The sequence below is a fragment of the Amblyomma americanum genome, chromosome 2 (assembly GCF_052857255.1).
Source record: "Amblyomma americanum isolate KBUSLIRL-KWMA chromosome 2, ASM5285725v1, whole genome shotgun sequence".
Classification (NCBI taxonomy): Eukaryota; Metazoa; Arthropoda; class Arachnida; order Ixodida; family Ixodidae; genus Amblyomma; species Amblyomma americanum.
The window spans coordinates 181,159,342-181,183,692 of record NC_135498.1 but is presented as its reverse complement, the minus strand read 5'-3'; the positions used below and the strand labels follow the sequence as shown (position 1 = coordinate 181,183,692).

Genomic DNA, 24,351 nt, shown 5'->3' with positions numbered 1-24,351 from the left:
GGAAGGGGTTATACTGAACAGATATGCGTGGAAAGCCACTAGGTCTCCTCGATTTGGCTGCACTTTCCGCACTAGTTCACAAAAGTGCCGTGCCAGTGCAGCGCCAGTTCTTGCGGTGCCAGTGCAGCGCGACACTAGCGCTCTTCGTGGCGCGGCCGAATCGAGTGCACAAGTGCAAGCCTTGTCGTCTGCCGTGCTAGCCGTGCGCCGTTGGTTTTTGCTTGTACCCATCGGCCCTTCAACTTCCCGATTAAATCAGTGATTAAACTAGTGATTTTAGTGAGTGAATCGTGGACGAACATGGCTGACGTTGTTCAGTTAGGCATGGAAATAGTCGAAGACGACGAGAGTGAAGTGCGCGTCTTGTGTGAATCGCGGAAAAACGTGGCCGACATTGTTCTGTTAGCGATGGAAATTGTAGAGGACGACGAGAGCGACGACGAGTTCGACGCCGAGCTGGAAGCTGCGTTTGCCCTTGCAGCATGCAAGTTACTACGTGCAGACCGCAACCGCGTCAGTGGCTACTTCCAAAATGTGACGTCCAGATACTTCGACTTTGAGTTTAAAAAGCTCTTTAGGTTGTCTCGAGAGACTTGTGACCTCGTGTGCGAGCGCTTCAGGCGCTCTTCCTCGTATCCGAAGGCTGTGAGCGGACGGCGGATAATTTCTGCCGAAGAGACAATTTTGATTGCCCTTAGCTATATCGGGAATCAAAGCAGCATGAATTCTGTGGCCGACCGATTTGACGTGACCGAGTCTTCTGTTGTGTTGTGCCTTCGGAGGGTGCTGGACTTTCTCATGGACATCAGCGACGAAGTGATCGCTTGGCCAGACGATGCAGAGCTGGCCCGCAGCAAGACACGTTTTCTGTCTAAGAGTGGTGGGAAAGGTCCCCGAAATACTGTTGGCTGCATTGATGGCAGCCATGTCGAGATTGCCAAGCCTGAAGACTCCACTGCTTCCTATATCAATAGGAAGAAGTGGCCGTCGATAATACTGCAGGGGATCTGCAATGACCAGAACAAGTTCCTGGATGTGTTCATCGGATTTCCCGGCTCTGCGCACGATGCCCGCGTGCTGAAGGAGAGTCCCTTCTTCGCGGAAGCCACCAGTAAATGCGGGGACGATTACATACTGGGCGACTCGGCGTACCCGCTTCTACCGTGGTTATTGACACCCTACAGGGACAATGGATCAAGCTTTCCTTCGTGGAAAAAGAAGTTTAACAAGTACCATAGCCAGCAACGAGTGGCTATAGAGAATACGTTCGGCCTTGTTAAACAGCGCTTCAGGCGGCTGTATTTGATTGATGCCAAGAGCATTCTCCAGTGCTGCAAGATTGTAATGGGCGCTTGTGTGCTTCACAATTTGTGTAATGCTGAAAGAGATTTTATAGCCGAGCTTGCAGACAACCCTCACATTGACGACGTAGGTAACAAAGATGAAGATATCGGAATCACCTCACCAGCGTGCTCCGAGAGCCGAAGGCAAATGATTGCTCATCATCAGTGCTAGGAAAACATCCTTGCTTGCGTAAAGAAACATTTCCCCGGCAAGTTCTGAATGGCTACTCTTTATTTGTGCGCACGACACTTATCAATTCCTTCAGCAGGGCCATTCTTGCTTCGTGCCGTGCTTGCCTGGCAGCCTCCGCATCTGCAATAACCTTCAAAAGGACTTCCACAGGCGTGTCCCTGCGACGCCTTTTCTTTGTTTGCCCAAGCTGTGGCTCTGCTTGGCGCTCGCTGCTGGGTTCAATTTCTTCCCTGTAAAATGCATGAGAATGACTTCCCGTCATGTCATCACAAATAAAAACAACTTACCCAGAGGCGGTGTCTTCTTGTTCTGGGGACGGCTGGGAAGTCAGGGCTCTTCCCTGTGTCAGCAGCACCGTTGGTGTTATGTGGTGCTGTTTTTCGAGTACGTCCGCTAGCTCGCTGAAAAATTTAAGCAGCTTTTATAGCAGTTTGGAAACAGACACGAAATCAAGCTTATTTTACTTACCTCTCGTAGTCGCATGACACTCGAGAGTGGCCCGACGAGTTGTTTTTTACTTTGGTTTTTTATATTGGCGCTCTAGTGATTTCCACTTATTCTCCACCTGAACCGCTGTCAGGTTTCCGCCGAACTCAGCGTTTATTATGCCAGCCAGCTTCATCCACATCAGCTTCTTTGTTCTGTATATAATGTTGGAGTAATGCATGTGCATGCAAGAAGCGAAACATATTAAGCCATGTTACTTTTACTAGATAAATAGAACTTTGTTTACTAGTAATGCACGACTTACCTGAAGCCACCTTTCTTGCTCCCGAACTCTGTGAGCGCTTTGTAATTCGCGATGAGAAGCAGCGCCTTAGGCCTCGGCCAAAATTCTCTTTCAGCATCGGGCTGGGCTTCGGCGCTCGTACTAGGGCCTGGCAGCGCCAGCTGCGAATCGTCGGCTGCCGAAACCGAGCCTCTATCTCCACTGTTTGGTATGTAGGCTGTGGGTTCCGTAGCCCTTTGGCTGCCGGGCAGCTCGGCACTTCCAGCTCGCCGGCCTCGTTGGCAAAAACAACGCTGACGCGTATGCCATCTACGAAAAATAAGCGGCAAAGAAAAAACAAAAAACACGGATCAGCAAGCCACCGCGGTATGAACAGAAGTGCGAACTGCGTACCCGCGAAAGTTACCACACACGTGCTATTGCTATTACCGTCACATGTGCTCAAATGGGGACACTCACCTTCCGTCTCGTACAGCAATCCTCCTTGCGCCCCGGCCGCATGAACGCCGTTTTTGTCGACGACGGGGAACACGTCCCTTTCCTCGTTTTGCAGAAGCAATTTCATGTCGTCTGCAACACACCTCGTGATCTCGTGAACTGAACAGAACTGACAGCGGAGCAAGTGCAAACGTGCAGAGAACTCGTGTACGAAAAGGCTTGCACGATGTCAAATGAAGTGCGGCAGTGCAGGTGGCGCGCGCTGCACTCGCCAAATCGAGCGCCAGAGTGCAGCACTCTTGAACTAGTGCCGAAAGTGCAGCCAAATCGAGGAGACCAACTGAAAGAATGCGTTGGTTTTGCATAATGGAATTCCTACTTTGTTACTGTGGTCTAACCTTGATGAAATGTACTGGGGGGCGAGATTAGTTCGCCAGGAAGGCAGGGATAATGAAATGATTTGTGAAAAGCGAAAGTCGGAGGGCGTCTCGATGGAGGCGAAACGCTAAAGGCGCGCTCACATTAGCGGGAAAACGCGCAACGCAGGACGTTTTCCGCGCGCCGCTTCCCGCACAAGCCGGTTTTTTTTTTTTTTCCCGCAGACAGCCTCCTGTGCCGTCCCGCAGAGCGATGGGTCCGGTACCTATTTTTCCTGTGCCGCTGACGAGAACAGCCAATGGGCGCCGACCGTGAACCGTGACGTCGGTCCGAGTTCAGTGACCCCGTCGGCGGAGGCGGAGGCCGCGCGCGTCCGTCCGGCCGGGCACTCGGCGGCTGCTTTGCCAGCATGGACATGCGACTTGAGACGGTGCAGAAGCGACGCTGCAGAAGCAGCGAACAAACAAGTGTAAGTACGGTTACCGTAGCCAACAGCTCATCGTTCGAACCAGCCATCCTCGAGACAAAAAGGGCGACGGGAGGAGAGCTAGCAGACGATCAAGACGACGACGCGAGTTAGGGGCGCGCTTTCCAGTCTTCTCTGGTGTCACGTGACCTTCCCCTTCTCTTTCTGCTCGTTCGGGTCCTCCCTCAGCGCCTCCTCTCTCTACATTCCAAGACAACAGCAGCGAGAAAACGCGCGCAGTGTGAGCGTCATTCCGAGTAGTAGTAGAAAACTTTATTCACAAGGAAAATAAAAGACACTAGGAGAAATATGCAATGTGTGGTGTCTTCATTTCAAGACTCCACTGGCCTTGGCCGCCGCTCTAGCCTGCGCAACGAGTGTGCGCTGCTGATCAAGCTCTGAGCTGAGCAGAGAGGCCCCCATTGCTCCTTCGTTCTATGTGTTGTGATGTCCGGGGGTTTCGGGCCCTTACATCCCCATGTAATGTGGTATGCATCGGGCCGGTCTTCGCACCACGGGCATTCGCCTCTGTAGCGCTCGGGGAAAATGATGCCGTATTTATAGAGATTGGGGAAAGTATCGGTCTGGAGTTGCCTCCAGTCCCGAGCTTCCTGAGCGTTAAGGTTCTTATGTGGAGGGGGGGAGTGCTGTCGTTGTGTTCTTAGGAAGTGGAGTCGTGTGTTGTAGGTGACGGGAACTTCGGGGAGAAAGCTTGAGTCGGGGTTGGAGCCCGCTCGGTTGGTATGTCCTCGAGCTAGTGCGTCCGCGACCTCGTTTCCCTCTAATCCCGCGTGACCAGGCACCCACGTTATCTGATGTCTTAGGGAGGAATGGGCGCTCATAGAGTTGCTTACTATGCCCAACAGCTTTTTGGGTATTCTGCCTGCAAGTAGGAGCCGACAGGCTGCTTGGGAGTCGGTCATAACGTGTACACCCTGGTTGCGGGCGTCGCCGTACTGGATCGCCAGCAGGATTGCTGCCACCTCTGCTTCCGTGATCGTCGTGTGCTTCAAGGAGGCGCTGACAACCTCGTTGTGGGAGGAGTTCACCGCAACTGCCGTCGCCCGCGTGACCTCTCTGTGTGTTGCCGCGTCGACGTACACCGTGTGGGGGCTGCGTGCCGCTGTCCGCTTCAAGTAATCTATTCTGGCTGAGCGTCTGCCCGACCCGGCTCCGCTCGACATGTTTTTGGGAATCGGGGAGATGTGCACCCGCGAGCGATATGTTGTTGGGAGGTTGGTCGTGCTCTGTATTATCTGGACGTCTGCCGGGTAGCCCACCCGCTCCAGAGTTTGCCTTCCGGTGTCCGTGCGAAGGAGGCGTGCAAGTTGCGAGAGGAGAACAGCCTCCTGGATCTCCTCGAATGAGTTAGAGAGGCCGAGGGCCTCTAGTTTGGCGTTTGAAGTGTAGATAGGAATGCCCAGCGCATATTTGTACGCAGTACGTAACATGGCATTGACTTTGGTTAGTTCTTGTCTAGTTAATTGCAGGTACGGTAGGCCGTAAGAAACGCGGCTCACCACAAGTGCTTGGACGAGGCGTAGCGTGTCCTCCTCGCGCATGCCTGTCCGGTTGCGTGCCACTCTTCTGATCATTTTGGCGACTTGCTGTGTTGTGGTGGATAACAGCTTGATAGCGTGGGTGGCTTTTCTATTACTCTGGAGCCATAAGCCAAGGATGTGTATCTGTCGGGTCTCCCGGACGGGGACGCCGTGTAGGAGGACCTGAATGTCTCCTGGAGACTTGTAGTTACGTCCTTCTATGCGGATGATCTCTGACTTTTCCGGCGCACAGCGCAGTCCGCATTGGGAGGCCGTGTCCTCGACGCAGGTGGCAGCTTGCTGCAGAGTTTCTTCTTTGGTCGCCAGATAGCCTTTGGTAGTCCAGATAGCTATGTCGTCGGCGTACCGTGTAAATCCGATGTTCGGTACTGTTTGAAGGCTTCTGGCCACGCCAACCATCGCGATGTAGAAAAGGAGAGGGGAGATGATCGAACCCTGAGGCGTGCCTTTGTGCGGCATGTCCTGGGGGTCCGACCGTGTACCTCCTATGCCGATCGTAGCTGTTCTGTTCGATAGGAAATTTTGGACGTAGTGAAAGACGCGTTTCCCACAATTTAGGTTGTTCAGTTCTCTGAGGATGGCATCGTGAGACACGTTGTCGAAGGCACCTTTGAGATCAAGGGCCATCACAAGCTCCCCTCCGCTGGGAACGTGCGCCAGTACCTCCTCCTTGAGTAGAAGGAAGGCGTCTTGAGTAGATAGCCCGGATCGGAAGCCGATCATGGAAGGAGGGAAGAGGTTGTTGTCTTCGATATAGTTCTGCAGACGAGTTTGGATCACCCTCTCGTAGAGCTTGCCCAGACACGACGTGAGCGAGATGGGGCGGAGCGCCTCAAGTGTGGGCAGCTTCTTCGGCTTTGGGATGACGATGATTTCGGAGTGTTTCCACTCTTGAGGGATGCTATTCTTTTCCCAGAGCTCATCGTTAATGTACTGAGTTAGATCCTGAATTCGGTCCTTGCCGAGGTTGCGTATTATGGCGTTGGTGATTTTGTCCGCACCTGCCGCCGTATTACGAACGCAGGATCGCGCCGCAGCGTATACTTCTGCCGTCGTTATGGGAGCGTCCAAAGCTCGATTCGGGCTGCCCTGGTAGGTAATCGTGCTAGGTGTTGCAGTCGCACTTCCTATGTATCTGTCGCGGAGCGCTGCGAGAAGAGCTGCGTCGTCACCCGGGAACAGGTGGGAAATCCGCTTGAGTGTACGGGTCCCTTCGGACATGGACTTGGTTGGGTCTACCAAGTTTCTGAGAATTGCCCATGTCCGAGACATGCCCAAAGTGCCTCGCAGAGACTCGCAGAACTGTTGCCAGTTCTGATGCGAGAGTTGCGTGGCGTACGTTTGTGCCTCTTCCGTGAGCTCGACTATGCGGGTTCGAAGTTGGCGGTTCAACTTTTGGGTCTTCCAACGGCGAACGAGTTTCGCGCGCTGATCCCATAATTTTAGTAGGTGCCTGTCTACCTCAGGTGTCTCGTTTGTGCGCTGTACGACTTCGGTGGCGGTGCTGTGAGCCTGGCGAAGGGCCGCGCTCCAATCCTGGATAGATTCTATATGTCCCGTGGGGAATTCCGAATTGCGAAATTTTGGCCAGTCCGTTATTCTGGCTGGTCCAATGCTTCTCCGGATTTTGGATGAAGTGATAGAGGTGCTTAGGATGCAGTGGTCGCTCCCCAATGTTTTGATTAGGTTGGTCCACTTCGAGTGGCTTACGTTCTTGACCAGGGTGAGGTCAGGACAGGAGTCTCTAGTCACGCTGTTTCCCTCTCGTGTAGGAAAGGCAGGGTTAGTTAGGAGTTCCAGTCCTAGCGTGTGTATCGCTTTCACTATAGACTGACCTCTTGCCGTGTTATCGCAATACCCCCACTCTCTGTGGGGTGCGTTGAAATCTCCTACGATCACGAGCTGATTACACTGCGCTTTGTGAGAGGCAGCCAATAGTAGGTCTGTAAAGTCCCCTTTCCTAGGCTTGGGGGGCTTGTAGACGTTTATGACAAAGGTGCTTGCTCGGCCGCGCTTGTTTGGCACAATCTCGACCGTCAAGTGTTCGGCGTCCGGTACTGGCAGGGCGTGCTCGACCACAGTTACATCTTTTGCCACTAGGATGGCAACCGATGGCATCAGGGGCTGACTAATCGTATAGTATCCCGCCAGCGTCGGGGCCTTATCGGCTCCCACTTTCTGCAGGCAGATAAGGTCTGGACGGATTGGAGTGGTGGCAATGAACTGTTTGAGAAGACCCGCTTTGCTCTTGTAACCTCTACAATTCCACTGCCAAATTTCTATGTGTTCTGCATTTTGGCTACTTTTAGGGTGCGTGGCCATCTTGGACGTGTCGGAATGACGTGCGACCCGCATCGCTGCTGACTGAGCTTGTGCGACTGCGTAACTGCGAGGGGCCCTGGCCATGTTCGTCCGACGAGGCTCGTTTACGGTATTGAGTTTGAAGCGCCTGGATGGCAGTTGTGTGCTGATTGAGAATAGTCTCATGTCGCGCGAGTGTATGGTGAATGGTTTCTATTTTCTCTGTTAGTGTTTGGAGAAGTGTGGACATTGAGACCTGCAGAGAGTTCATTATCCGTTCTTCAGTGTCGCGGATCATTTGGACGGTTACGGATTCTGTCGGTTTTGCGAGGGGTAGCTCTGCGTCTTTACGTGGGTGCGAAGGTGTTTTGTTTGTTTGGTTCTGTTTGAGGACCTGTTCTAATTTGGCCGTTAGGGCCTTAATTTTCGTGTTTTGGTCGGTTATCTTGGCGCTTTGCGACGCAATGGTAGCCCGCAGCTGTTCGAAACGGGGGTCGTTTGAAGGAGCGGGAGGTCCCTGCACTTTCTCTGCCCAGCTCACCTGCTTCTGGCCTTGTGGTGGCGTCTTCTTTTTCCCTCTTCCGCGGCCGGAAGGGCTAGGGGCGGGACTGGTGTCTTCGTCCGGGGTCTGGAGTTGGAACGGCTCCGTGAGCGGCTGCTGCTCTGGCTACGACCTGTAGTCTCCTCGTCGTCCGATGAGAACCATCTGTTGTTGTAGATCCTGGGTCCCGCGTCTTTACGGGACTGGTGAGTCGTCTTCTTGGCGCCTTTGTTAGTAGCGGGTCGTGGTGTTCTGGCTGGTTTCAGACGTTTTGGGCACTCCCGGGATCCCGTCTCGTGCTGGCCGGCGCACAGTCCGCACTTGGGTTGGCACTGGTGTGTTACGGGCGGGTCCTGGGCCCCGCATAGGCGGCAGACTCTGACTTTTGGTGTCGGGCAGACGTCCGGGCGATGTCCGGGTTGCATGCATGTATGGCAGAATTGCCTGGCTGGCCTGTACGTGAAGCACGGGTATTCGCAGCCGTCGTAGTATACGGATCGGGGGAGTTGGGTTCCTTCGAGCGTGAGAAGGGCTGTCGTTGAAGAGCCGATGATTCTGGCGTCTAACAGTTCGATACGGTTGTCCCTGATGCGCACCCCCGCCATGAGGGTGTCGCGTGTCTCCTGGGGATCGAGTCCGTGAATGACCCCTCGGAGTGTGGTAGCTGGAAAAGGGACGTACGCTCGCACGGGGTGGGGGCTCTCGTCCAGGGTGAGGTGGGTGATCTTACAGAGCTCCGCCGCTGTTTCTTCGTGCGGGGTGCTGATTACGAGGATGTTGGACCCGACATGAGGTCGGAGTATGTATTTGCCTTTCACCTTGGTCGGGTCTCGGCAGGAATGAACGAGCGCTGCCGAAATGACACGGGTCGGGTAGGTCTTGAGCGCTAGCCCACGTGTCGGTCGGATGATGACTTTTATATCATTTTTTGGAAGGGGTTGAAGCTTGGGACGGCGAGTGCCCGGTTGACGGATTGCGTTCGATGACTGTCCTGACGTGTTCGGCGGGTTTCCGCCCACGGAGGCAGAAGAGTCCGGAGTGGATGGATTCTGTCTGGGCTTGCCTGGCCTGTCTGCGGAGCTTCTTTGCCCGTCGCTTGTTGAGTGCGTGCTGCCAGCCTGGACCACCGCCAAGAGGTGAGCTCGCATTCTCCACGGACGAAGAGGACAGAAGATCCTGGTTCTGCGGGGAAGTGTCACGGGAATCCATTTCGGAGTCGTCGTGCAACGGGTTTGGAGAGTATGCATTCGGGTAGGTGCCGCATAGCGGTGTCGCGCCGCTCAACGACGACCCAGTGGCCATTTGGTGGTCCTGTAGCCTCACAGGAAATCAGTTCGATGAAAATCACCAACACGAAGCTCGAGAACGAGGGGCGCGAGGCGAGCGGAAGGCCCTCATACCACGGCGCCCCCGTCATTCCGAGGAGCTGCGAGGCAGCGTCGACGTTGACACTGTGCCGCTCCTGGAAGCTTCCCGCTAGTGTGAGCGCGCCTTAAGGCGCCCGTGTGCTGTGCGATGTCAGTGTACGTTAAAGATCTCCAGGTGGTCGAAATTATTCCGGAGCTCTCCACTACGGCACCTCTTCCTTTCTTTCTTGATTCCTTCCTTTTTTCTTTCTTTATTTCTTTCCTTCTTTCTTTCTATCTTCTTTCACTCCCTCCTTTATCTCTTCCTTTACGGCATGGTTCCGGTGTCCGCCGATATGTGAGACAGATACTACTGCGCCATTTTCTTTGCCCAAAAACCAATTTACCAATTTACCGGGAGGTTTTACAGCGAGATAGTAAAGATTTGAAATAATGGTTTAATTTGATTGAAGCTATGCTGGCAGTTCGGTTGTAATTAGAAAGGATAAAACGAGCGGAATTGTTCTGCGCTATTTTAGATCGCAGCTCTTATGCGCCCCTCGCTGGATTCGGCGTCGTCATCGTCGGCTTGTCGATGTAGCCCGCCACCTGACAACCATCTTCAGAGCGAAACGCTACCTTCCACGGGAAGATCCCGTGACGCGCCACCTTCATTATCCCTCCCTTCGTGGCGAACTGATCTCGCCCTCCAATACATTTCATCAAGGTTAGACCATAGTAGCAAAGTCGGAATGCCATTATGCAAAACCAACGCGTTCTTTCAGTGGCTTTCCGCGTAGAAATAGCTGCAAGGTCAGTTTGGAGAGGAGATATGTCGGTGTCACGTATTATTTCCCTGAAGATTACTGAATCATCTACAAATAAGGGAATGTTAGAGGCAACACAGGAGTGTAAACCATTGATGTAAATTAATAGAAGGAGATGACCAAGTACGGACCCTTTAGGTACGCCGAACTGTACTCCACTTGGCTGCGAGCCCTTTGTAGTGTCCTTTGTAGATTGTTGGGGGAGAGATGCAGGCATGTTCAACTGAAGACATGTTTGCAACATTCCTGCTTTCTTTTCATTCGTTTCCTTTAGTGGGTTCTTTGCTGACAAGATCCCTCAAACATGCAACCTAATCAAGTGCACACGTTTATTTCGCATAATTTTATCAGCTAACCGTTGGAGAACCTAATGCGCTGCAACGTTCACGAGGGTGGAAGAAACTCCCCTTCAGAAGGGCTCTTTGTGCACTGCAGAGCCACAACTAAAAGAGCGGCGCGGCGCATGTGCAGCACAAAGGCGAATGAAAAATGGCATCGCGAAATACTTCCAAAACCACATCTATACATGCCTGTAGCTATCCGTGCTCATGCCCGTGCACGCAAGAAAATAATATATGGGGATGACTCTACATAGTTGATGCACAGGTTACACAGGAGCCTGCTTAAACATAAGCAAAAGCAGGAGCTGAAAAAAAAAAAACTAGCAGTTCTAACTCCCTTGTCGCTTGTAGTGATGGTCACGCTATGCTTGGCTTAGGTTCACTGGCTCGAGCCCATGCAAGCCATTTACATTAGAAAATCTGACTCAACAATCCCGGATTAGGAAAGTGGGAAGGGCTTGGAGCTGACCACCTGATTGCTGCTGTTAGGGAGCGGATAAAAACTGACAGGGAGGCGGGGGGGGGGGGGGGGGGCATGCGCTCATATTCGGGTCCCGACCCGCTTGCTGGTGAGTCAGATAGGCGGGCCATGTGACTTCTATCTCTATCCCGCGAGAAACGGCTCTGGGCCGCTTCCCTGAAGCTTCGTCGCTTCTCTACTCCGTTTCAAACATGTGCAACGCTGTCAAAGCTAGCGCACTTATTTGCGCTGCCTGCATGCGCGACCAAAAAGTAGTGCGTTCCTTGTGGTGAGCGAAACATAGTGAATCGTTTGTCTGCAGGAATGCCATTATGCAAAACCAACGCGTTCTTTCAGTGGCTTTCCGCGTAGAAATAGCTGCAAGGTCAGTTTGGAGAGGAGATATGTCGGTGTCACGCATTATTTCCCTGAAGATTACTGAATCATCTACAAATAAGGGAATGTTAGAGGCAACACAGGAGTGTAAGCCATTGATGTAAATTAATAAAAAGAGATGACCAAGTACGTCACGGGACCATGTTAAGCCTAACCATAACTAAATATTAACCTAATAAGGCTATACTGGTGTCTAACGTGTTCTACTCATCGAGCCTGTTACGAGTATGCCATTAGTTAGATCATGACGTCATCGGTTATACATGACACTTTTTTGTCATGAACTTGATCAAATACTCTCTTACTGCTGACGTCACGCTGTACCTTTCTCGTGCACGCCTTAGACCACTCGGGCACAGAACAAGCGCGGAGTAACACGCCTCCCTTTATTTTCCCGTGTGGACTACTTCCGTATCTTTCACAGCGTTGCACCTGATGTATGAAACGGAGTATAAGGCGTGCGGGGCTAAAGGGATTCGTCACCGCGTGTTCTGCGGTGCAACTGAAGTGGTGAGAAGGAACTGCTTTGTTCCGGTCGCAGATTAAGCGTCCAGGGCGTCCACAGCTTGGCGCGTCAAGCCGTCCCGTTGGGGCTACGCCAGACAGGTCCGCCAAACGATGAAGAATCAAGGTTAGGTAAGTGCCGGGATTGACCAAGGCATATGAAGGAATCGGGAAGGCGTTCTATCTGCAGGAAGACGGCACCACCTGAACTCGATGCCTGTCGTCTGTGGCTAGTAAAGGTTTGCAAGCCAAAGATTTGTCGAGCATTTTTTCTGGACAGCCATTAGAAGTTGAAAAGAAAAATATACTGCCACCGCCTGGAAGACGTTCAAGTAACGCGCGTTAGCGGTTTGGTAGCGCCACATATCGTCCATGCGTTGTATTAGCACGTGTTTCGGCTACTTTTCTATACCTCACGGCGAGCGGGCGCCTACTGCTTTGAGGTCGGATATTTTTGACCAAATTGGGACGAAAGAGTTTTTCGACTCTTTGGAGGGCCATATTTCCTTACCGCAAGGCGGTAGGTGCCCGGTCGCCAGGAGGTATAAAATTGTGAGCTGCCGAGTGCTGACGTCACGGGCGATATGCTAAGCCTAACCATTAATAAATATTAACCTAATTAGGCGATATTGTACGTGTATAATATGTTCTACGCATCGAGCCCGTATTTTACGAGTATGCCATTATCGGTTAATTAATTATAAGCAATTAAACTTAAGCCTAGCCATAACTAAATATTAACTTCATTAGATAATTCTGGTGTCTGACGTGTTCTACTCATATAGAGGATTCCAAATATGCAATTCGTTTTATGATGACCTCATTAGTTACTAAGTTATAAGCGATTAAACATATAGTCACGTCACTAGTTAATTATGACGTCACAAAATTAGCGACGTCACCAATCAATCACGAACTCGATATACTAATGACGTCACCAATCGATCACTAGTTGGGTTGGGATTCGGACGCCAGGCAGCCGGAGCGAGCGGACGCATGTTCGATGAGCTCCGTCGAACACGGCCGCTCTAGCCCAAGTTTGGACCGTCAGTGCACAAATCATCGTTGGAATCAACTATCAGCGTGACAAGGAGTCTAGGGGGACCGCAACTCTCGAAGGTAGGCACGCGATCTGCCTATTTCTCGGCGGCCACGCGGGATTGTTAGGCCTAATCGCTAGGCCTACTCGTAGGCCCAGCAGAGGAGAGACATTCTCGGCGGCGTTTGCCGCAAAGGAACATGAATAGCTCGATGGAATGTGTGGAGGGGGAAACCATCGACCCTGTAGAACTGAAGACAGGGACGTGGTTCACCAAGAAAAAGGGCCACGTGGTGCCCCTCGGAGATGAAACCCGGGCCGCTACCAGGGATGGGGAGGAGCGGAAGACTACAGGACATAAGGCCGCCATCGGAAGGAGACTGGCGGCAAAGTCAGTGGAAAGACAAGCAGTGCGGATGCCCAAGGACGCCGAGAAAATAATAATACGCCCCCGAGGCGGAGTCAACCGCCTTATAAAAGGAGGAATGATCGAGCTCGCAGAATCAATTGCCCGCGCCGCCGGCATCGAGCCTAAGGACGCTGAGGACGACATCTTCTCGGCAAACGTAAAACAACAATCCATACTAATCGCCACAACCAGCGAAGAGCGTGGAAGAAGATACTCGATTTTACTCACCGTACTTTACGACAACGAAAACATCGAGGTAACGGCGTACCCCACCATGCCTGAAGACTGTGGCAAGGGAGTTGTGCACGACGTCCCACTGCACTACTCCAATGAAGAGCTCCTGGAGCGTATACGCAGGAGAAAGGAAAACCCTACAGTACTTGGCGTTCGAAGACTGGGAGCGGCCTCTAAGTCAATACTGATCCTATTCGAGGACCAGAAGGTGCCGCGCTGGGTATATCTATCTCCCTTCGCACAAAGATGCGTCTTATACAAGAAGAAGTATGAGGTCTGCCTCGCGTGCGGCCGCATGGGACATCGAGAAGACGTCTGCCCGGACCCGACGAATAGGAAGTGCCGGGGGTGCGGTATAGAAAACCCTAAAGATGACCACCAATGCGAGCCGAAATGTCAGCTCTGCGGAAAAGGACACCTTCTCGGCGACAAACGCTGCCGGGAAATATATAGGGCCCCATATATCTCCAAAAAGAGACAATGGGAGAGGAAGCTGGACCAGCAGGACCAACAAAAAATGACCGATACACCACGGGCCGGCGAACGCGAGGGCCGCTCGAGAGCCAAGAAGGGTGACGAAGAATCCCGAACACCGGGAAGAAGATCCAGATCCAATAGCAAGGACTACAACCATTTCACAGCCAAGGAGGGAGACTTCCCAAGGCTGGAGGAAAGAGCAACCGCCAACTCCATGCGCCGCCGCTCGAGCTCCGGTACCAGGAGCCGATCCAGCTCAGGGCGAAGGCGCTCTAGCTCGAGAACCTCGGCTGACTCCTCCTCCACGGCCAGCAGTCCCGGGCGCTTCACACGGGACCCCAAGGCGCCATGGGGGCCACCTGCAAGCAGACGCGGTTCGAGTGGAGATCGAAAATCGGTAAGCTTCACAGCCAGCAGTCCCCAGGCAAATAGAGAGGCAGATGAGAGAATCGAAAAGCTAGCAAAAGAGAATCAAGAACTCAAGAGCATGCTCCGCACGCTCACTGCAGAGATCCAAAATCTAAAACTGGGAAAGAGTACCCCTCCTTCTCCACCGAGGAACCAATCGGTACCCCAAAAACAGGCACAGAAACAGACGCCCTCTCTCCCGCCTGCGAAGGCAGTAATCGCGCGCCCCGAGCCGAGGGACAACGAAGGGGAGAAAATGACTACTGAAACAATCAGGCCACCCCCGCAAAAACACAAAGGAGATGAGACGGACCCGCTGGTGGCACTCGAAAGTAGAGTAGAAAAGAAACTAGAGGCTAGAGATGCTAAGTACGAAGCAAGATTCGAAAGAATCGAGACCCTCCTCACCCAACTAATGGGTGCAATGAATCAAATACAGACGCAACTCGCGCAATTCACTGCCGTGCAGAACGCCTTCAACGAGAGGCTAACTGCATTAGGAAAGATGGTTACTCAAATACAGCAAAATGGACAGGCGCAGCAAAAATGAAAACACTCTGGTGTGGCAGTGGAACTGCCGCGGTTTCCAACGAAAGCGAGCGCTCTTGCAGCAGCACTTAGAGCAGATTGAAGAAAAACCTTTAGCTATAGCCCTTCAGGAAACGGGAAAGGGACCACCAAAATTATCGGGATATCAAGCGTTCCACAGTGACCGAGGAGAAAAATCTCGCGTCTCCACGCTAGTTAAAAGACATATAGCGGTAGTCGAGCATGAGGTCAACTCACGGGATATCGAAGCCGTATTAGTAGAAATTATCACCGGTCGCAAAGACAAGGCTAGTCTCATCTTAAACGTGTACAGCACCCCCCAGCAAAGAAAGGCACGTTTCCGCGCCCTCTTCCGCAAGGCGATTAGAGCAGCTGGAAACAACACACTCATAATCTTAGGGGACTTCAATGCCGCCCACCAAGAATGGGGCTACAATAGACACGATCCCAAGGGCAGACAACTATGGGAGGACATACACGAACTTGGCCTCACCCTCCCGACGGACCCTAACTGCCCGTCCGGAGTGGGAAACAGCGTCTGTGCAGACACCACCCCGGATCTCACCCTTGGGAAAAACACGAGAGACACGGCCTGGAAAAACACGGCTCAAAATTTAGGCAGCGACCACTTTATTCTGGCTCTCACCCTCAGCAAGGGCGTCAAAACACGTCGCCTCAAAAAAACCCAAGATCACTGATTGGGACATGTTCAGGCAAATTAGAGAAAATGGTGAATCGGAAGGCGATATCCAAAACATAGAGCAATGGGCGGAGGAACTTAAGCAACAAGTCGAGAGGGCAACCACGACCCTGCGAGAAGACGATGCGCCAGCGATGGTTGATAGCAAACTCCTTCACATGTGGGAAGCGAAATGCGGCATGGAGAAACGCCTCCGGTCACAAAGATGGAACAGGAACCTTAGAAGAAGGATAGCAAGGCACAACAAAGAGATTGAGGATTACGCAGCAAAACTCTGCGAACAAAATTGGTGCAATAGATGTGACGAGATGGAAGGGAACATGAGTCTAGCTAATACGTGGAGTCTACTCAGACACCTGCTTGACCCTGATAATTCGAAAACCCAATCGGGCATAAGACTTACGAAAGCCAGGCACACGTTTGAGGGCTCGGACAGAGAACTCATGGCAAAATTAATTAATATGTACATAGGAGATACAAAAACCTCACTCCTGCCGGAGCACGAAGGACCCCCAAACGAGGCCCTAGACGCGCCGATCACGGAAGCGGAGGTTCGCGCCGAAATATTAGGCCTAAAAACAAAGTCGGCCCCTGGTCCAGATGGCATTACAAACAAGGTCCTCCGAAACTTGGACGATAATTCCATCCGCATGCTCACCAAATACATGAACATCGTATGGGACAGAGGCCGCCTCCCACAACAGTGGAAGACGGCAAACGTGATTTTAATACCGAAGCCGGGCAAACCCCCTAAGCTAGAAAACTTACGGCCAATCTCTCTAACATCCTGTATTGGGAAATTGATGGAACGGGTAGTCCAAACGCGCCTAACGCGTTTCATGGAGCTCAACGATCTGTGGCCGCACGAAATGGTAGGGTTCCTACCCGGCCTGTGCACACAAGATGTAATGCTCCGCTTGAGACACGACATCATAGAAAATAGCACCAAGGACGCGAGGGTAATATTAGGTCTCGACCTGACGAAGGCCTTCGATAACGTAAAACACGCGGCAATCCTCTCTGGCCTCCGAGAGCTGGGGATCGGAAACAAAACGTACGGCTACATAAAGGACTTCCTGTCGGGTAGAACGATAAAAATAAGGTTTCAGGACATTGAATCCCCCACCGTCAAACTAGGTAGTAGGGGTACGCCGCAGGGTTCAGTGCTGTCCCCATTCCTCTTTAATGTTGCCATGCGAAATCTCCCGGCAGAATTGAGAAAAGTGGAAAACTTGAAATTCAGCATGTACGCGGACGACGTCAACCTATGGGTCACCCAGGGCAGCGACGCGAACATCGAGGAGCGCTTACAAACGGCAGCAGACACCGTAGTGTCCTATGCGGCTGAAAGGGGCCTCTCGTGCGCTCCCCAAAAATCGGAGCTCTTTATCTACAATCCGAAGGCGCTCAGGCACAAACGCCAGATAAACATCAACATAACAGTAGAGGGCCAAACAGTGCCAAAAGTCGAGCAGATTAGGATCCTGGGGCTATTTCTACAAGCGGACGGGTACAACGATACAACGATAAAGAAATTGAGTGCGTACGCCACGCAAGTCATGGGCCTGTTCAGGAGAATCGCACTCAAGGGTCGAGGCCTTAAAGAACGAAGCCTCCTGAAACTAATGCAGGCTTACATCACTAGCCGCATATGCTACGCCACACCATTCCTAAACATCAGATCGGACGAAAAGCAGAAAATAGACGCACTCATCAGACGATGCGTGAAGAGGGCTCTGGGACTCCCCATCTCGACCTCTACTGAACGCCTCCTTGAAATGGGTGTGCACAATAATTGGACGGAGCTAGCGGAGGCTGTGCGCATGGCACAACTGGAAAGATTAAGCAAATCTACCACGGGCAGAACCATCCTTGGCTGGGTGGGGCTGCAGTCAGACAGGGGGACATGCCAACACGCGGACATTCCACGAGGATGCCGCGAACACATAACAGTGCCCCCGCTACCTAAAAACATGCACCCCACATACAACGGGGAGAGGAGACGGAAGAGGGCCGAGACTCTCGCAAAAAACGCGGACAAAATAGGGCCGAAAGGAGTCGCCTACGTGGACGCGGCTAGCGGAAAGTTGGGGGCGGCGGTGGCTGCGGTCGTTGATGGCCGCGGAGTACCCGTCGCCGCCGCTTCCGTTAGAAGTCGAAACATAGACACGGCCGAAGAAGTTGCAATAGCGCTCGCTTGCGTTGGCACGGAAGCCAGTACGATCATTAGCGACAGCAAAACAGCTGTCTGGAACTTTGGAAAAGGGAGGGTCTCGAAGGAGGCAGTCAAAATCTTGGAAAAGGGAAAACTCGATAGACGAGTTCGAATAATTTGGACCCCCGCGCACGAATCCGTCCCCGGCAACGAGGCGGCGCACGAGCTAGCCCGAGCACTCTACTTCCGGGCAGCCGCAGAGCCGCCTGGTTGCGAAGGGATGGACGAGAGGCTGCAGACATACAAAGAGATCATAGAGCACTATAGACTTGGTAGACGGTCCCTGCCACCACCGGACCGAGCGCTAACAAACAGGGAGGCAGTCGCATGGCGGCGCCTGCAAGCTGGGAACTTCCCGAACCCCGTCTGGCTCTACCACACGCAAGTGGAGGAAAGAGCCGACGATAAATGCGCGACATGTGGAGAGAGGGGTACTTTAGACCACATAATCTGGCAATGCCCTGGTTCCCCGGGCGCCAAGGAGAACATAAGAAGTAGAGAAGCCTGGGAACTGATGCTGCGAAGCGAGTCCCTCGCCCACCAGTAGCAAGCCATCCGCCTGGCGGCTAAAGCCGCGAAGAAACACTGTCGCTTCGCCTTTCTTTAGTCGCGGAGACCCCGGCCCCCGTTCTCCAGGCCTGCGTGCCGGGGATGGGGAGTAGGGGGTCTCCTACATCGGTGGAAAATAAAGTTCTTACTCACTCACTCACTAGTTGAGTTGCTATATCGATTTACTATGGAGGCCGCCACCTCGAATTCCTCGCACTTGGGAAAATTTCACGCCGGAGGGAGGTGATAGCAGACCCCAAGAAATCGAGAAACGTGATGAATAAGAGCTCACGCTCTTAAAAATGTAGTCACTAGACGAATTCAATTTTAGCCAGACAGCGAAACATGGCCAGTGACGACGCAACTTTAGCTTGAATCATTCATCAAAAGGACTCCCGCCCGATACTTTCAGCCGGATAACCACGCCAATCGTCTATAAACGTGCTCTCTAGCTCACAAGCCTGGCATTTAAATTTCAGCCGCTCCCCTTTTCGCCTTATTGTGATCGAGAGGCCCCCGCGAGTTTTTAAATGTCGTATACAATATACAACATCCTGACTCCATGCCGCGACATCTCTTGCCAACAACATGTTTGCAGGTTCGCGGTTCATGGGGTACACACAGAGCGAATCATTGAGCTGGAAGCGCGTGTCAGCCAGTTTTTGCATAATTCCACTCTCTTGTATCCTGATCGAAATCGTTTGGAGGAAGATTCTGGATACTTAGGTTGTCCTAAGTAAAACAATGAACGTTAGGCCGCTACCCAAGAACATGGACCCTAACCTCCACGAGCGCAGGCGACAGGCGCGGGCGGAACATGTGGAAAACACACTAGGGCGACTGAGCAATACGGTATACACGGATGCCGCCACATACCCGCGAGGAGAGGACGGCGCGGCCACAGCGGTGGTTGTAGATTGCACAGGAAACCTAATCACATGCGCGAAGGCGAAAATCGCCAGTACCGCAGAGGCCGAGGAAATTGCCGTGGCGCTGGCGGCAGGAGAAGGTTACAGAACAGGCAGGCCTCTAAACATCCTAACAGACTCAAAGGAAGCGTGCAGGAATTACACAAGGGGCAGGATAAGCAGAACCGCCCTAAATATCCTCGGCGGGGTCAAGCTCGCCAGGAGAGACATTACACACAAGTTAATCTGGATTCCGGCCCATGCAGGCATAGAGGGCAACGAAAGGGCAGACAGCCTAGCTCGAGAATCCACGTTCCGAGCCGGGCAGTCGCATGCCCCGGAGTATCGCCCACACGCGTGTGAGGGAGGATATACAGACATCCTAAACCTTCACAGGGGGGCGAGAGCTAAATAGCCCCCATCGCATAAAGCCCTGACGAAAGAGGAAGCAACGTTTTGGCGCAGACTGCAAACAAAATCCTTCCCAAATTTATACATCGTAAACAAAATGTACCCGACGCAGTACAGAGATACCTGCCCCTGGTGCGAGGCCACACCCACACTCTACCACATCACATGGGAATGTAAACTCAACCAAACATTCCACCAACACAATAACCCGAGTGCGGAGCAATGGGAGAGTCGGCTCACCAGCTGCGAGCTCACGGCCCAAAGAGCTTTAGTGCAGCACGCAAGTGAGGTAGCTAGGCTCAGTGGAGCCCTGGAATAGGGGCCCACCCTTGCTTAAGAAGAGGCCTCAAGTCGCCAGCGAAGTGAAGACGACGGAGGCCTCGAGACGCCAAGCCCTTGAAAGCACCCAAATAAAGTTTTTTTCTCTCTCTCTCTCTCTGGATACTTAATTTCATTATCAGAAAGACGACGGTAAGCGCCAGCTAACCCTCAGCTGCATTCAATGACAAACAGATGCAATCATTAGAAGGCACATGTGTATTTCGTCGATGCCGCGCAGTTTTTGCGTTCTTTGTAATTGTTGCGTGTTCAGGCTATGTGCAAGCAGCGCGTGCGCTGAATCTTGCTCTTTTCAGTGATTAAACATTCAGAAGCGAGACTGAGCTCGTTAACTTTGCTCTCCGCCCTGTACACTGCCCTTATTATTGGGATGTTTTTTAAAACTATTGATCGAAGCTGGAACAGTGTAAACGCCGCATGGTATCTGGGCGAGATGAGTACAGTCGTAGGCAGTATCAGACGGAACAAAATTTGTGCACAAAACAGCGAATTTGCTGCCTATTTCTCTTCTAATTTTGACAATGACTTTTTGGATATTATTAACCATGAGTAAAACCAGCAAATAGAAGAAACAGTGCTTGCCACCCATAATTATGTAGTAATCAATAAATGATGTGCTCAAGACCGAACGCTAAACCCTTAATGGACCAAATAAATTTTTTCGCTCCCTCTCTCTTCCTTTCATAATGCTCGCGACTGCACGATCTGAATTCAGGATAGCTGAGAAGAGCATTGTCGAGGATGGGTGCGAGCTTCAACGGTTACGAGAAGCGGGGCGGTCTGGCTTGCATTCCAGCGTGACGAATGCGACCATTAAACGAATATAGCCCGTGACGATGACCTCGAGTTCTCGCTTTAATGTATAATTTCTTATCTGGATATGTACACACATTATTCTCCAAACCCCGCGAGCTCTTTGCCGTTTCTGGGGCTGCTTTCAGCATTTGACATGCAAATGTCGCGCTCCGAACCATGCAGTATGCGTATGAACTGGAGAAAGCACTGGTTGAATTATGCTGGCTATCTCTCATATGCATGCTCTTAGCTTTCTAAAACGAACCCTATAGCATATTTGACAAACAGCTTAATAAAAGCGAGCACTTTTATTCGGGCGATAAACATTTTAGTCTCCCACAGGTATTTTTTCATGTGAACTTGTAACCTATATCTCCAAATACGGATATGCAAGCTCAAATTAGATAGCAAACACTGAAGTCGTTTGCAATGCGCGTGGCCTCTGTTGACTCTATCCGTTCAGTGGTAATCAGTCCTCTATATCTGTTTACACTGGGCCGCAGTGTATGCAAAGTGCCCGGCGAGTGCGGGTGGCGCACCATAAACGACGCCTCAATCCTCGAATGAAATGCAGCCGGGCGGCACCAGCGCGGTGCAGTAACCCTTGCTTTTGTGCCCACGGTCGCTGAACGGCGCACGAGTAGGGCCTTGAGAAACGTTGTTTGCATATCGTGCGGTCAGAGCAAGCTGGAAAGTGCCACGTGTAAGAAACGTGAGGACAAAAAGGAGAGAGAGATGTTGATTTAATGCATGTGGCTGCATGAACAGCAGCAGCGCTTTGATCGGATTGTTCGCAGTGCAATGCGCAGATATCTTTTTTTTAGATTAACAAAACACTACAAAAAGCTCTGAAACAGTTGGGGCTGTTTAAACGCCAACTGAATAAGTTTGCATAGTGGATTTAGCAGTGTCCTTCTGTAAGCTAGCTGGTGATTAATTTTATTGTAGTTCGGAAAGGAAGAGGAATAGTAGAATTCATTCTTCAACTGCGCTATTTCAGTCTATGTATCCAATCGAACACGATAAACTATTCTCTGTGGCGAGGAGAAATGTTCGTGATATCGGTCACGGGGGTGTTCCAATAGAGAGAGGGGGAGAAGAAAATTCATTTCAACGCAATATTAAGCGATTCCTGGGCAAGTGCCACCAAAGCCTTCAGCTGGTCTGAGGCTAGCCAAGCCCGCCACGGTGTGGGAGAAGGGTATGAAAAATGAGGGGACTGAATGACAACGGTGCACGAGAAAAGGAAATTTCTAAATTAGGATAAGGTTCAGGACAATTGGAGCATGCGGGGGATTGCCCGATACGGTACAGAGAAAAGGATGGCTAAGGCGTGTATTAAGGTGCATGCGTCGAAGTATCCGTAGTTGCGTGGTGGTGAGAGATTATTCCAGAACTGGAAGTGTGCGAAGAGTTTCTCTAATGTTGTCATACTGAAGACTTATTTCTTGTTTCTAGTCGAGGGTAGAGTTCCACGTACGTCGATAAGGCCAGATAATCCCAGGCACCCAGTGTTGGATATTCGCGGGTGAGGCCACCTCATTGCCTGGGGTTCCAGCGTGGCCACGAATCCATCTCAACGTGTCAGTGTGAGGACGTAGTTTTCTGAGAGCTTCTTGCATGTCATTCCTTAGCAGTGCAAGAATCCGATCCTTACGAATTGCGTGCATAGCCTGCATTAAATCGGTGTATATGGTATATGCTGAGAGGTTAGCAGGTGTTGTGGCGAGATCCTGAATGCTGGTGATTATCGGGAGGGTCTCCAGGGCCGCTGTGGAAGGTGTGTGTCACTGCCTCACTTCCACTGGCATTTGAACAAGCAGCCGCTCGTATGTGAGTTCATGATACGTCTGCGTAGATAGACGATCGTCGAATCAACAGGATGAACATGATAGATAACGCGAGCGTCAGTCTCCGTTGTTACCAGCTGCAACGTTTTTTGGAATGAGGACGATTAGGAGGTTATTTGGGAGCGGTGTAGAAGGTGTAGTGATAGGGATGTCGATAGGTTTTGAGAGAAGCTTATTAAAGCATCCAATGTGCCTGTTTTATGCTGAAATGCGCGCCATTTACAGATACTGGCGTTGTTGTATGAGGTCTCCAGAGGACTACACCAGCCACATAAGAGTATAGGCGCTCAGTGGACGTATGTGCGGGAACGTTAATGCTCATGAAGTCCAGGAATCCGGCAGGGCGATACCTGAGGGATGGGGTGATCCGCCATTGTGAGAGTGATTTGATGGTTGCGTTGGCGTTGATATCGGGTTGATCCACAATGCTTGTGGTGTCTTGTTAGACTCTTTCCTCGAACATTTAAAGTTTTACCTCGAGCTACTGCTATCAGATTTCAAGATAAGCTGCATGTACAAAGAAAGGAAACCTGCATAGGATTCTGTGTTGAGCCAGTCCTTTGTGAGACTTTTATTGTAAAATTTTACAGCCAGCTTGCGCTTTATTCGACACAATGCTACGTTGTGAAAGTTGTGAGGCACAACTTTTTGGTTATCATAAGAATAGCCCCTGAATACCTTGTTATTTTAGCTGAAGAAGTATATTTTTTCTGGCTGTTGAAATTCCCTCCGATTCAGCTGATTTGTCATCTTCCTCGGCATAAGAATGGCTCTGTTGCCTGCTGATTCCTCTCACTCCGAGCTTATAAAACGTTCATCCTTAATTCGGTCCGCCGTTCCCAAGTCTTGATAATACAAGGACGACGGCAGCTTTAGTACTCGAGTAGGCCGGCTGTTCATAGATGCTGCTGAAGGCATCCGGAGAATCTTTCTTCAAAGGGCTGCAGTCACAAAGTTTTAGTGTCCGTTTTATTTTGCCTTGAAATAGGCCTGCGGGCCTAGTTATCATAAAAAATGGGCTAAAAACACCAGTGCTCAGCGTTAATAATTGATCAGAAACGATCTTTTACGGGCAGTTTCGGTCTCGGTCGGTGCCACTTGACGTCACTTGATGGTGGACGTCACTTGATGCGGGTGGAAATGCCGAGCGGATTTTCTGACAAAATTCCAAATCACATTAATTATGTTCCACTCAACGCCTGCGACTGAAAATTGCTACAAGGCATCTCCTTACGGCCATAAAACAAATCATGTCGTTCGTTTGCTTTCAAATTTTGTGTCTCTACCATTTTAAACAGTTAAAGAATCCTGAGAGGGCGCCTACTGCCCAGGACGCTGGTTAGAGCGAAGATATTTAAGGTTTTGCTACGTATTTATAAAGCCTCGCACAACTTCAAAAAGAGTGCCTGACACACATGCTATCGATATCGTTTTTTTCCACGCCTTGTAAAATTTGTGCCCGACGGTAGGCAGGAATGACTCGGACAAGGTAGCTTACGGTAAACAGCACAAATATTTTTGCATCATATACTCTGTAGGAGTGACCTGCAAGATGAAGTTTATATGCGGCCAGTTTTACCTTGAATAAACTGGTAGGCGTGCCAGTGGCCGGTTAAGAGAGAATTCAAAGTTTCTTGATGCT

At 51.3% G+C, this 24,351-nt stretch overlaps 1 protein-coding gene across 1 annotated transcript; it reads right to left on the bottom strand.

The window, feature by feature from the left end:
• Positions 1-2,051: 2,051 nt before the first annotated feature.
• Positions 2,052-3,036, bottom strand: LOC144122035 (uncharacterized). The gene is made up of 3 exons (XM_077655551.1): positions 2,726-3,036; positions 2,288-2,575; positions 2,052-2,177 (listed from the first exon to the last, which is right to left on the bottom strand). Exons 1-3 carry the CDS (start codon positions 2,829-2,831, stop codon positions 2,164-2,166), a joined length of 408 nt encoding a protein of 135 aa, XP_077511677.1. The 5' UTR covers positions 2,832-3,036; the 3' UTR covers positions 2,052-2,163.
• Between the last annotated feature and the right edge of the window lie 21,315 nt (positions 3,037-24,351).

What these genes read in the sequence shown, in the direction of transcription:
- LOC144122035 (XM_077655551.1), bottom strand. Translation starts at nt 2,831, where the DNA reads ATGAAATTGCTTCTGCAAAACGAGGAAAGGGACGTGTTCCCCGTCGTC. An exon ending in ATTGCTGTACGAGACGGAAG is followed by an intron (nt 2,576 to 2,725) that starts GTGAGTGTCCCC and finishes TATTTTTCGTAG; the next exon opens with ATGGCATACGCGTCAGCGTT.